The 14402-nt window shown below is 35.1% G+C and overlaps 1 protein-coding gene across 2 annotated transcripts in view; it reads left to right on the top strand.

The window, feature by feature from the left end:
• AGMO (alkylglycerol monooxygenase) overlaps window positions 1-14402 on the top strand; it is a 331856-nt gene that overhangs the window by 163273 nt on the left and 154181 nt on the right. For both annotated transcript variants that reach the window (XM_035020664.1, XM_035020665.1), the window contains exons 9-10: window positions 2499-2633; window positions 4615-4731. In XM_035020664.1, the coding sequence (XP_034876555.1) occupies window positions 2499-2633; window positions 4615-4731 (252 nt within the window). The remainder of the gene's footprint in view (window positions 1-2498; window positions 2634-4614; window positions 4732-14402) is intronic.

Here is a 14402-nt window from a genome sequence, read left to right as displayed (position 1 = left end):
TCCTTTTTATCCTCGTTTTTTCAAGGATGAAACTGAAATTGCCAGGATTTAAATAAGTCAACCAGCTACCCACAGCAAGCTTAACCAAGGAGGGTTGCAGGCCAAGCCCGAGACTCACCTAGCTCAATAACTTTCGCACTGTGCTGCCTATTTACAGAATAAACCATCACAAATTGCCTCCACTTTTCAAATGAAAGATATTTTTATCTCACACTTCCATACTGAAAACTTGATTATTTTCTTCCTTCTCAATCATAGGCCATTTTTCTCTGTCTCTCTGCCTTTCTCTCTCTCTCTGTTGGACATTACTAAAAATATATCTCTCAGGAGAGTATTAACAAATATGTCACAGTACTTTCTTAATAAGGAACTTTATAGAGTTGAAATTAATTTAAAAATAACACATTGAGAGCTACCACTTTACTTGGTATAGTCTTATCTCTGAAATAAGGACATTAAAAAGGAAATAGCCCACTTGGTCTCTGTCCTCTGGGAAGGAGCCTTTGAAACTTCATGTGCATATGAATCATAAGAGGATTTATTAAAGTGCAGATTCTGTTCAGTCGGGCTGAGGTGTGTCCAACATTCCGTTTTCCTAACAAGCTCCCAGGAGATGCCAAACCTGTTGTTCCCTGGCTGATCCTTTAGGAGCAAGGCTTTGGGAGTGTACACTTCTGCTGAGGCAAAGGGGCTCATATCTGAGACTGAATGGGAGACTGAAAACTGCACAGCAAGGAGCTGGATGATTAGGATTTGGAGGGACCCAGTATTCAGACAACCACAGTATTTATGAGCAGCTGCTGAATCTGTGTTAGGTTCGGTGCCCCAGGCCTCTGCCCTCATGGAAACATTTCGTTATCACAACTGTGTCTGAGGCGTAGGCTTCTAGATGCTCGCTTACACTGTCAAAATGTTATATGGGCACGTTGTGTTAATTAGGAGTTCTTGAACCTACAAAAACATATACTTACTTTCACTTGCATTCCTTTATATTCAGCCAAATTTCTCACCTTTCCCTCAGAGGCATCAAAAGCAAGTAAGATGGCCCCCACTAGTTGGAGAGGGTTGTTTTTTTTTTTTCCTCTTTATTATTAGGCATAGGACACTCACTTTGCTCTCCTTTGGAGTCCAGGAGTTTCAGGGCATTGGGAGGCAAATAAGAAAGTACTCCTTATTTTAAAATGTTACCATGTATTTCTCATGGCCTGTATCTAGAATGAGAGCAATAAAATGCAGTCAGGGGCACCAGGGTGGCTCGGTCGGTTGAGTGTCAGACTCCTGGTTTTGGCTCAGGTCATGATCTCAGGGTCCTGGGACCGATCGAGCCCTACGTTGGGCTCCACACTCAGCAGGGAGTCCTCTTGAAGTTATCTCTCTCTCCCTCTCCCTTTACCCTCCCCACACTCGTGCTCTCTCTTTCTCTTAAATAAATAAATAAATACTTAAAAATAAATAAAATGAAGTCAGTTTTCAAAATAACAGAACAGGTAAATATATTAATATGTATTGTAACTCCTAAGCACATTATATTTTGTATTATTATTATTTTTTATTATTAAGGCCCAGTGTAAATTTCCATTTGACAGTTCCCTTTTCCTCAAAATCTCCTCCACTAAACCCTACATTGTTCATTAATTGCTTCATATTCCTTATTGTAATGTTTCAAGAAATTTTAAAACCATTTTTATAATCCTAGCAGTTTAAACTCTTTAAGAGACAATGAAAATGCCAGTAGGACCACAAATTCTCATAGAGCCAAAACTCCTTTCTACATTAATTTATTACTTCACTTATAATAGAAGTCAGCATTTGAGTCTATAGCTCTAGGACTATTTTAAATCCTATGATGCATTACTATCACATGTATGGAATAACCAATTACCCTAATAGCTAATATTTACTGAGTACTTCTTATGTGTGAGCATACTTTTAACTTCTGTACCTGTCAAATGTACAGTGTTATTTACAGAATGTGAATTCCTACTATAAAACTCAGAGATGGCTTTGAGTATTTTTCCTCAATTGTAGACATGATTGTCTAAAACTCAGTACAGTAAATAAAGGGCTGTTTTTAAATCTGTAATATGTTTGCATGTTCAACATTAATATCCATTTAGCAAGACTTTAGAAATAATATCATTAGACACAGATGTTGAGTGCACAGCTGCTAAATTAATTCCATTGGAAGCAAAGACTCAACTCATTTTTTCTATTTTGCTGATTTTCTAAATCATTGTCCTCTTTTTAAATTTCAAAATTATAATTTTTGTGGAGCTTCAGAAATATTGACAAGAACACTCTTAAGGGACACAGAAGGAATAGAATGAATTACAATATGCAATTGCATATTAATCTATATTGAATGATACATAACCTGTATATTACAGAAAAAAATATAAATTGCATTGAATAATAAATAAAATATATGATTAATTATACTTCATATTTTTGTTATGTGTTTTTCTTATTTTAAATAAGCTATATTTTTATTCTTCTAGTTCCACCATTTAGTTTACATATGGACTACATTCTGGGCCACACCTGGATTCTTCAACAAGTTTTCTGTCATATTTAAAGGACCAGGATGGGGTCCAGGTAAACCAAGACTTGGACTGAATGAAGAAATCCCAGAGGTAAATAGAGTTCATGTTGGTGATGGTGAAGATTAGTATCATATTGCCAGGTCTACAGTCAAAATGTTATATGGGCACGTTGTGTTAATTAGGAGTTGCGTGCGTGTTGACTTCATGCAGATCTGAAAAAAGATGTTCACTTAGGCAGATACTGCCCTTTGGTGCACAACTAACTGACTAGAAACCACCTAGGGGCCAATAAGAGTGGTGCCTTCTCCCAGGCAGACACTGCCTCTTACTGGGGAGCATGATTTGGGGAGCAGAGCAGCAGAGACTAGTTTTCAGATCCACTGAAATGTACAGCAAAGAGCCTTTGTATAATGCAAAAACTCTACAAACACATTCGCTTGGTCACAGAATCCTAAAACACTAGAGATGGAGGGAGCCTTAAAGATCACTCAGTGTAGCCTTCATTTTATTCATGAAAAAATGTAAAGATGGTCAGCATCACTAATGATCAGGGAAATGCAAATCTAAACCACAATGAGATATCACCTTATACCTGTTAGAATGGCTAAAATAAAAAAAGACAAGAAATCACAAGTGTTGGTGAGGATGTGGAGAAAAAGAATCCCCCATATGCTGTTGCTGGGAATGTAAAATTGGTACAGCCAATGAATGAAGGGGCCTGGGAAATTCAAACTTCTAGTTATGAAATGAGTAAGTCACAGGAATAAAAGTCACAGCATAAAGAATATAATCAAGGATATTGTAATAGTGGTATATCAGGATAGATGGTAACTATACTTGTGGTAAACATAGCATAAGGTATAAATTTGTCAGATTACTAAATTGTATACCTGAAACTAATGTAACTATACTGAATTTAAAAAAAGAAATGAAGTCTCTAGAATGGAAGGTCTAAAGTCACACCAAGGTGATGTGGTTATTGGATTAGACCATAACTTCACCCATTCTCTAGTAGAGTAGTAGTAGCATTAAATTCAGAAATCACATTAAAACCCAAAAGTAAGTGAAGTGGAGATTTAAAACCCTGGAAACCCAATGAAAAATTCAATTTTAATCTGGAATTCTTATAGAGATGATAAAAAGAAATTTCTTTCCAATCCTTAGGATATAGATTGTGATTCCTTATAATAACTGTCATTAATAGTAATCTAAAAGCAATAGAAAGAGTAAACTATTGTTTGTATCAAAGATAATTGTGAGTATAAAAATTAGCCCATATTACAAGGAAATAAAATCAGTTTTTATTTGAATTTTGTTATTTTTCAAAAATCATGATCTAAATAAGAATGTTTTCTTATCCAGTTATAAAAGCTGCTATGCTGAAATTTCCCAGATGTTTTTAGTGTTGTTCATAACCAGTCATGTAACAATGAGCTGACCTGATTAGGTGAAAATAATTCCCTTATTTCAGCTCAGAAAATTTAGTTAACTCTGATCCATTTATTATTTCTTCTATTTTTCAATAGATAATCCAAAGTGAATATTCTAAAGTAATATTTGTGCCTAAATTTGCATTATAAAAGTAGAATTGTAGTATTTCTGGGAAACTCTATAGTTTAGGAAAGTTGTTGCCAATAAACCGGTATTTCCCTTTGAGGCATGATTATCTCCATTAGTAAAATAACCTTCCATTTTTTCTTTTTCTTTACTTTCATGTATAATCATGGACATATTTATGTATTCCTATTTTCATATTTCATATTTTAATGTTCATTTCGGTTGTTATCATCAGTACATACTGCTGACTCAAGTCTTCCACTGGTTTATTATAAAGCAGACTAAATCAAAATCATAATGCTTCTGAAATGAAAAACAAGTTTCTGAACTTTTATGTTTTTCTATCCAAAAACAAGAGAATGTTAGATTCATTCTGGGGGAAAAAAAAAAAAAAAAGGAATAGCAAAGCTTTTCTTTTCTTTGTGCACATCTCCTCTCTGCTTAGTGTGAATTTCAGTGAGGGCAACAAGCCAGGGAGCAATGTAAAGAAAAGACGTCTTTCTTGTCTTCCTAGGTCACGGGGGAAGAAGTTCCCTTCTCATCATCGGTGTCTCACCTACTAAGGATCTATGCAGTTGCACAGTCTGCTTTGATGCTAGCATTTTATGAAGAGACCTTTGCGGATAAAGCTGTAAGTGGTATCCATTTTAAATATCTAGGAAATTTTGTGAGAAAACGATCTGTCACTTTGTCTGAGAATGGAAATTAGCTCCCAATATTATAGCTGTGCTCTATTTTTTTTCTGTGATGTCACTTTAATGTTGGCAATATCTCCCATTTAAACAGGTAAGTTAATTCTTCTAGACTATTAAATATAAATTAATTGATTATATCCAAAGTGTTCCTGTGAAGAATATCTATCAAATGGTCTGCCAAAGATATTGTCTAGGCTTTGGGGAAGCAGAATAAAAAGTCTTCCCTGAGAATTTTTAACCACAAACCAGCCCTCACTCAGGGATGGGTCCAGGATTTATACTAACTGTTGATTTATAAACCTAAATTAAGACTATAGTTTAAAGTGTTCTCAGATTAGGTCTCGCGCGTCTAATAGAACCATGTTCAAAGCATGCTTGGAGCAATCCCCTTGAACTCAAGTGTCAGAGTATTCCCAAAGATAAAGTCACAGTGATGATGAACTCAGAGTTAAACAACACAGAAACACACTGGGAGAAAGCAAACCATCATGACAAAGCCTTAGCAGAAACAACAAAAAACAGAATCAAACTCTCAAAAACAACAGATGTTGGAAATTAAAGTAAAACATAAATTTAGTAAATTTAGTATGTTTGAAGAAGCCGAAGATGAAATTAAAAAGAAATTAAAATTATGAAAACTTAAGAACAAGACTATCAAAAATCATAAGGCTCATTTAAAAATCTTCACATTAAACTTCTAGCACACAAAAATGTGATAATAGACCTGAGAAAGTCAATGATTTAAATAGCATTTTAAAGGCAAATTAAGAGAGAATTAGTGCATTAATAAATAGAGTCATCCATTATTTAAAAAAATGAACCACTATCCAGTGCTAAAAGACAATGAAATGAAAACAAAACATGACAAGTAATCTTCAGACATAAAGAATAGTGTGGAAAAGTCCAAAAAAAGAAAAAAGATGCAAGAACCAAAAAAAAAATTAAATGAATTCAGATGGATTAGTGGATAGTGAATTCAACCAAAACAAATTAACTTTTTTCAAAGAATAAGTCTGTGCTATTTACAGATATCAGTTCATGAAAACTCCATACTAACAGACATTAATAAATAATACATGCAGAAAAAATATATCTACCGTAGGATTACTATTAATAATTTAATATATAAACCCTATAGAATCATTTTTAATAATTACATACCATTTTAATAATCCTAGTATAGTGGGGTGCCTGGGTGGCTCGGGTGGTTAAGCGGCTGCCTTCAGCTCATGTTATGATCCCATTGTCCTGGGATTGAGCCCCACATCAGGCTCCGCGCTCAGCAGGGAGCCTGCTTCTCCCTCTCCCTCTGCCTGCCTGTCTGCCTACTTGTGCTCTCTCTCTGTCTGTCAAATAAATACATAAAATCTTTAAAAATAAATAAATAAATAAATAAATAAATAAATAAATAAATAAATAAAAATCCTAGTATAGTAATTCCACTGGAACAATTACAATTATTCCATACATCCTATATCATGAATTGTAAGAAAGAAGCCTACTTGAAATAGATTACTGGGTGTGTTAGATAGGACTCACTGGTTTTATGTGAGAGATATTCAACCCAGGGTAAATTTATTAACTCCTATAACTGAAGAGTTTGGGACTATTTCTTCATCAGGCAGTGCTGATCCAATGAGTCAAATAATGTTATCGGGAACTTTCTCATTCTTTCCTGCAGCTATGTTTTTCTCAGTGCAGATTCTCCTACAGACTCTCAGCCTTCATGGTGGCTAGATGGCTACCAGCAGCTCTAGTTTTAAATACTGCCAAACAAAGAATCCCAGAAGTGAAGGTTCCAAGTTGGAGTCTAATGTTCTGGATAGTACAGAACTAATCAGTGTCATCACTCTATGCATGGGAGAACAGAGTCAGCTCCACAGGATCCTCAGGATCAGAGAGGAAGAAAAGAATGGCTTAAAAGAAAATTAATTAGGTTATAGTACATAGAAAAAGGGAAATAGATTTGAGTAAGCAAAAATAACAAATGTTAGATGTTTATAAATCCTTCTCACTAATAAATATATGACTTAAACTTGTTTTCAAAAAAATATTCTTTAAACACTTATAAAATGCATAGTAACATGTAAACTTTCCTGTGGGATACCCTTACTTAAACTGTCTATGGCGTGCGGGTCTTTTAGATATCGTCTGCTCTAAGAAACAGAATATCCAATTAAATGTGTCTTAAATATAACTGGAAATTCAAGGGCAAGAGTTTCTGGGGTTGGTTAGTTTGTCAGTTCAAACATGTAGAGGTTCCAAAAAGGTTTCTCTATCATTCTCTTGGCTTTCATCATCATTAAGATAATGACAGCAACTTCAGTCTGCTGTACTCACAGACTGTGACCAAAAGCAGCAAGTTCACTTCTTCTATAGCATCTTATAAATTTCATTTTATTTAAGGAGGAAAAAAAGCCCCAGAATATTTCCCAGCAAATGTCCTTTCATGTCTCATTATTCAAGATGAATTCACATGTCCACACTGAACCAATAACTAACACCAGCTCATGAATTAACCATGAATGAATTATACCAGGGATAAAGAGTTCACTTCCCCCCTGAGCACAGTTCTTCCTTATACCTGGATAAAATCAGCCTTAGTAATAGTACAGAAGAAATGGGGGCTATTTCCTGGTTGGGCTGCCAATAGTTTGTGGCACAGTGTGTCCTACTAAATAAAATAGGTTTACAGAAAGTTATCATAAACATTACTGAAGAATATATTAAAGAAAGCCCATTTTAATTTTTAACCTTATTTAAGGACTTTACTGATTGGTATTATTCTTATGTATTTGTGGATTTTGCATTTAAAATTAATAAGCAAACATTGTTACAAGTAGTGACCCCAGTTTTGAAAGATAAGTTCATATTTGCTCTCTGTCCAAAGAGAATGTTTTTACAAAAACGACAGTAAAATATTTAATAGACTTTTCTGATTATAACAGAAAACAATGAATTAAATTCTAGTTTCCATTTTGTGAAGTGAAATTAAGAAATAGGATACAACGTGACCAGAAATTCTTGAGAATAGGATGGTAGGAAACATACTGGCTCATTGTTTGCTCTTTCGTATATGCACTACAATTAATGAAACCAGTTCCATGTTGTGCTGGGTTCATTTGCCTTTAGCTTCAAAATGAGACAAAATTTGAACTCAAGAATTTATTTCAGGAGCAAAGCTTTCTTAAAAGCAGCATGAACCAAATCACTCCTAGCAATGCATGTGTAGATACCAAATTACCATAATGGTGAGACTAAAATTCAAGTATTACATAAGTAAGCCATCACTGATTACTTTGTTAAACTACTTTGTTATCTTAATTTTTTCACCTAAATAATGACTGAAATACGCATGTATTCGCAGAGTTTCCATGGTTGAAAGAGACCAGAAGAAAAGCTAGATCATCTACATCTAAATATCTAACTCTTGATAGACTTATCAATGTTGAGTACAGTTTGCATTAATGATTTTTTTAGTTGTACTAAGTAAAATACCAAAATAAATTATACCAATTCATAGAAACAAAACTAGAAATTTACCCATTTTGATTTTGAAATAGGAACCCTTGGCATTAAGTTCACCAAGAGAGTTCATGGTTTAGGCATGTATGAGTACTTCCTGGGCAAAAATGTAGCTAGACACAGTGTATATTAAAAGATGCAACTTATAGCAAGGTTTCACAAGATGTTTCTCCTGCCATAAAAAACAAACTCCTATAGATATATTGACAAAGACAAAAACCAAGTGTTGGTATCCTTTTCAAACTGGAATTAGAGTTGGAGACAGCTTCGTTCCTGACGCAAATTAATTTTGGAAGGTGTGTTTGCTTGTTTCCCACATATGTTTCTCCTTGCTAAAAACATGCTGTGCAACTAGGAAAAAAGTTGCTTATTTGTAAGATTCTGTAGTGCCTTTCTAGTCTCAGAGATGTTTAAAAGCATATGAAGACATTAACATCCAACAGCAATATTTTTTTTCCAGATTCACTGTAGCCAATAATCACATAGAAAAGTTGTGGCTGACTTGTAATTGGGGCCCTGCTGTGGTCCCACAGCCTTTTCTGTTTATGCATATACCAGAGTAGATAAATACTTACTTGTTTTATGTGTGCAAGTTCTGTATAAATAACTTTGAGAGTCAAAAAAACAATTTGATGGCCACGACAAAGGTGTAAAAGGCACATTCCTTTCTTACTGAAACTTGAAATGCATACATTTAAATATATAGTGTTTAGTTTAGTGATATGACCCACAGACTTCTATGTTGATTTTGGTTTAGTAATGCTTGGGAAGTCAATTCCTTAGCTGCCAGGGTCCAGTTCATGGGGTGATACCATGAATACACGTTTGAAATGAAAATACGGACACACTAGCGTGTTTCCAAAGTAAAACTGTAAAGGCAATGCTATCCTTTTAAATAATAGACACACTCAAAATAGTTTCAGTATTTCACAGTCTTAGAATGTGTAGTAAAGTTAACTGCAGATACATTTTAACACAGATTATTTGATGATATATTTCAAGTTAATGATGCATCTGAGAATATCCAATATAAATTTGGGAACAGATTTTTATAGTTTTGAATTCCCCTGTATGCTGTATTCTGTAAAATATTATGGGCACTGCAATTTTATAACTAATGTTTTCATGTTGACAAGTTTTAACAGACTCTTTGAAAAAAATCAATATATTTAATGGTACTCTCATAACACAGTGTCACTTGTGCAAATTAGATCTAGCTTAGGTCTTATGTGAAATCTCTCAAGAATTTATTTGAGAGTATCTATCTACTGTTTGTTTGTTTTTTTTTTTTCCAGTGCAGTCCATTGAGATTTAATTTAATTTCCTAAAGTTTTTAGGTGGTAACCAAAGTAATATGAAAAAAGGAAATGTGAGCCAAAACGAGCATCAGTTATAACTGAAAGCCATGAAATAAATGTAGTAAGTGTGTACTATAGGATATTTTAACTAGGTAGTTAAAATAAGCATAGGCTTCAGGAACTCAGAAAAGTGATTATCGTGAGTTACAATGAAAAATATGATTTTTTAAAAGATTTTATTTATTCATTTGAGAGAGAGTGTGTGAGAGAGAGAGCACAAGTGAGAAGAGGGGAAAAAGGAAAGGGAGAAGCAAACACCCCGCTGAGCAGGGAGCCCAATGGGGGACTCAATCCCAGGATCTCAGGGATCATGACCTGAGCTGAAGGCAGATGCTTAACTGACTGAGCCACCTAGGAGCCCTGAAAAAATATAATTCATGTACACTATATTGAATCGTGGATCACTACATCAAAAACTAATGATGTATGGTGACTAACATAACATAATAAAATAAAATTAAAAAAAAAGAAAAGAAATATAATTAAGTGGGACTTTGCACATTAAAAATATCATTTACACAGGGCGCCTGGGTGGCTCAGTTGGTTGGGCGACTGCCTTCAGCTCAGGTCATGATCCTGGAGTCCGGGGATCGAGTCCCGCATCGGGCTCCCTGCTCGTTAGGGAGTCTGCTTCTCCCTCAGACCCTCCCCACTCTCCTGCTCTCTCTCTCTCAAATAAATAAATAAATAAAATCTTAAAAAAAATATATATCGTTTACACAAATAATGAAATATTAACTGTGACATTAAACATATCTTCATGTTATTAGTATTGTCCCAAACTTTGATCACTATCAGACCGCTCCTTTAATAATAATATTAAACACAATCAACCATAAAACTGCTTGTAATTTGAATTAATATCTCATTTGTATTTATGAAAAATATGTAAAAATTAGACATTTTAACTCAGCTTTAGAGACTCAAAGTCAAAATGCACAGTTCTGAGGAGTTGTATTTTCTCATTAAAAGTAATCCTAATGTAAAGAGGGGTGCCTGGGTGGCTCAGTTGGTTAAGCATCCTCCTATGGCTCAGCTCATGATCCCGGGGTCCTGAGATCAAGCCCCGCATCAGGCTCCCTGCTCAGTGGGGAGTCTGCTTCTCCCTTCCGCACCACCCCCAACCCCAGCTCATGCTCTTTCTCTCTCTCTTTCTTTCTCTCTCAAATAAATAAATAAAATCTTTAAAAAAAAAGTAATCCTCATGAAAAGAAAGTTTGTCTTTCTGAGACTGTCTTTTAACACCTCTTCTTTTCTTTTGTATTTTGAGAAACAACTGAAAGATATAGAGCTTATATTTTCACTTGCTTCTTAGTGAAAAAAAAAATAAGAGTTTTCTATCACAAGTATAGCAAAAGTTGGTGTCCAGATTTCAGTGAGATCTTGAAGTGAATACTGATAATTTAGAGTGGCTTCATGACCCCAAAAATAGTTTTACTGAACATCCAAGAAAGAAACTGTGTCAAAATGGATATCTTCCAGCAACTGCTGTAGGACCTTGAGTTCTGAGGTTGCTGCCTCTTAGATGAATTTAACATTTTGAAATATTTAGTATATGAATATTAAATTATTAATATTAAATTATGAAGTATTAAATCATTAGCTTGTTTAATAGAATTTATTTTTAATTGTAAAGAACTAAAATATTAATAGTAAATTAAATATTTAATGTTATAATATTCAATTATTGATTAAACCATTAATATAAATTATTAATATTAAGGGCATGGATATTAACACACAGATATAAAATATTCATTCACTTGATCAATCTTTCAACAAAAACATATTGAGTACTAACTATGCACCAGGCAATGTTCTAGATGTTTGAGATGTAACAGTAAATAACAAAGTATAACCTCTAATGGGGCTTACATCCTAGTGGGGGATCTAGTGGGACAGAAAATAAAAAGCAAGAGAATGCTCAGACAAATGTGTAATTGTATAGAAGTGATAAGTGGGTAAATGAATAATTGTATAGAAGTGTTGCATGGAGAACAATGTAACAAAAAGGTTATAGATAGTTATGGAAAAGTACTGTTTTACATATGACAGACAAGGATGTGCATTTGAATAGTACCAGAATGAAATGAAGGAATGAACCATAAAGATCCCTGGGGGAAGTTGCCCCAATAGAAGGAACAGTAGGTAAAACAGACTTGAAGGGGAAGGATGCTTGTCATGTTCAAGGAAGAACAAAATTTGTGATATGAAAGACAGAGAGATTACTAGTGGACAATATGATAGTGGGGTAGGTTATGTATGGGCCAGAGTAGGGACTTCGAGTTTTATTCTAAGTAGAATTTGAAGGTCCTGAAGGATTTAGAACATAATAATGATGTGATATGATGTATGTCTTAAAAAGAGTCAGCATTCTAGCTGTAAAACTGTGGGTAGAAGGCCATGATAAGTAGACATGCAATTTTAGAAGTGGAGACACCAGCTAAGAGAGTATTTCAAGTTGTGGTGGAGATCATGTTGGGTTGGAATAAGTTTTTTTGTTCACAAAACAGCTGCTTGTAACAAATACCTTTATCCTGGATGTACTTCAAATATGCTGCCAACATTTTATTTCTAATGTATTGGAGGTAGACAGTGAGAGAAGAGTCAAGGATGAGTCACAGTCTTTTGTTTGTTTTGCTTTTTTGGTTTTTCGGGGGTTTTTTGCTTGAACAACTAAAAAACTGTTTGTGCCATTCTAAGAAGAAGAAACCTGGAGATGTGTAGTGTGGAGGAAGGAAACAGAGTTTTATTTTTTATTTATTTATTTATTTTTTATTTATTTGCGAGAGAGAGAATGAGAGACAGAGAGCATGAGAGGAAGGAAGGTCAGAGGGAGAGACAGACTCCCTGCTGAGCAGGGACCCTGATGTGGGACTCGATCCCTGGACTCCAGGATCATGACCCAAGCCGAAGGCAGTCGCTTAACCAACTGAGCCACCCAGGCGCCCTGGAAACAGAGTTTTAGACATAGTAAGTATCAGGGGCCTTTTAGCTAGGTAGAGGCATTGACTAGGTAGCTAGATAGACGTATTATGTTGATTTTCACTCTGACTCCAGGAACCAGGAAGCAATTTGCACAAAGAGGATTTCCCCCTTTTTTTTTTCTGGTTAAGGGATCAGAAATTCCCTAACCAAAATTCAAAAATATATTTTATCCTGTATCTGATTTTCCAATGATATTGGAAAGAGTTAATGGGCCTTTTATTTGTGCTTCTTTATTTTATTGTAATTCATTAAAGTTAACCTAAGTACCATTTGAAAAATCAGTATAGCCTAAAAATAGTAACAATGATATTCCTATCATAACCATTAGTTGACTTTGTGCCAAGCACTCTTCTCAGTACCTTATTATAGTTGCTGCCAAACTCATTTTATGCCAAATGTACCAAACACATAAAAGAGCCTTAGAAATGCCAAATAATTTGCCTATGGTTACATGGCTCATAGATTCAATGCATAATTCCAAATCCTATATTCTTACAGAGCATTTAAAATCATGCTGTAGTTTTTGGGCACATACCATTTCTTTCTTTCATATGAATTTTCTCCTCAGGAATCAAAATGAAGCAGTGGTGGTGAAAGCAGCATTTTTCTTTTTTTTTTTTTTTGGTAAGATTTATTTACTTATTTGACAGAGAGAGACACAGCAAGAGAGGGAAGACAAGCAGGGGGAGTGGGAGAGGGAGAAGCAGGTCTCTCGTGGAGAAGGGAGCCCGATGCGGGGCTTGACCCCAGGACTCCGGGACCATGACCCAAGCTGAAGGCAGATGCCCAACGACTGAGCTACCCAGGCGCCCCAAGAGCAGCATTTTTCTTTACAGACAAAATGTTTCCCTTAAGCAACCATTAATCTGCTCAAGCACACCTAGTTACTTCACCACGAAGAAATATTTTTCTGGTACTTTTGCCTTACTGTCCCAAAGCAGCCACTGCTGAATTCCATATACCCAAATAACATCCCACTAAAACATTCTGGTGTCCACTGAGCTTTCCCTCATATCTGATACCTAGCTCTGTCCCCATATCCCTAACATTCTGATACTTTTTATTCATATTTTTGATTACTCATCAATACTCATCTACTAAACAATTGCTGTGTTTTAAATCCCTGTCAATTCTGGGTGCCATCCAGGCGTATGGTGGTGAATAGGGAGGTGTTATAGTTGGCCATGAGGTCAGGGTTGATTTATAAGGAGGTGTGGAGCTGAGGTATTGGATGTGAACAGCAGTTGCAATTGGTAGTTTTGCTTATTGTTTATAACTTTGGACAGATGCAATTTTTCTAGGTGTATATATTAGTTAATAGTGAGTTGAAATTACCTCTTTTTATTTCATTAAAAGCAAAGAAAAAGAGGGTTTGCATCATGTTTTGATCACTATTTTAGCCACTTTGTTGTATCACACTTAATGAGAACACTCTTTCTGTAGGGGAATCATTCAGGGGATATGTATCCAACTTCTTGCTTTAGCTGATCCACTTTTAAACTAAAGCAGTATTCATCTGACCCTAAATAGTAGCTATGTAACCTCAGCTTAGATCTCTGCCCCTGTCCCCTTTAAGTTTGTTGCTCAGATTTATCCACCATTGTCACACTCTGAGGTCAAGAAGGTGTATTTTGAATTTCAGAGGCATCATTTATTTCTGTGTGATGATGGAAAAATTACTTAATCCTTTTGTTCCTGGTTTGTTTTTCCATATATGAAGCAGATATAATGATACC

The sequence above is a fragment of the Mirounga leonina genome, unplaced genomic scaffold (genome assembly GCF_011800145.1).
Source record: "Mirounga leonina isolate KUSES-001 unplaced genomic scaffold, KU_Mleo_1.0 Mir_174, whole genome shotgun sequence".
In the NCBI taxonomy this organism is placed as follows: domain Eukaryota; kingdom Metazoa; phylum Chordata; class Mammalia; order Carnivora; family Phocidae; genus Mirounga; species Mirounga leonina.
This window is presented reverse-complemented; position numbering and strand designations above follow the sequence as displayed.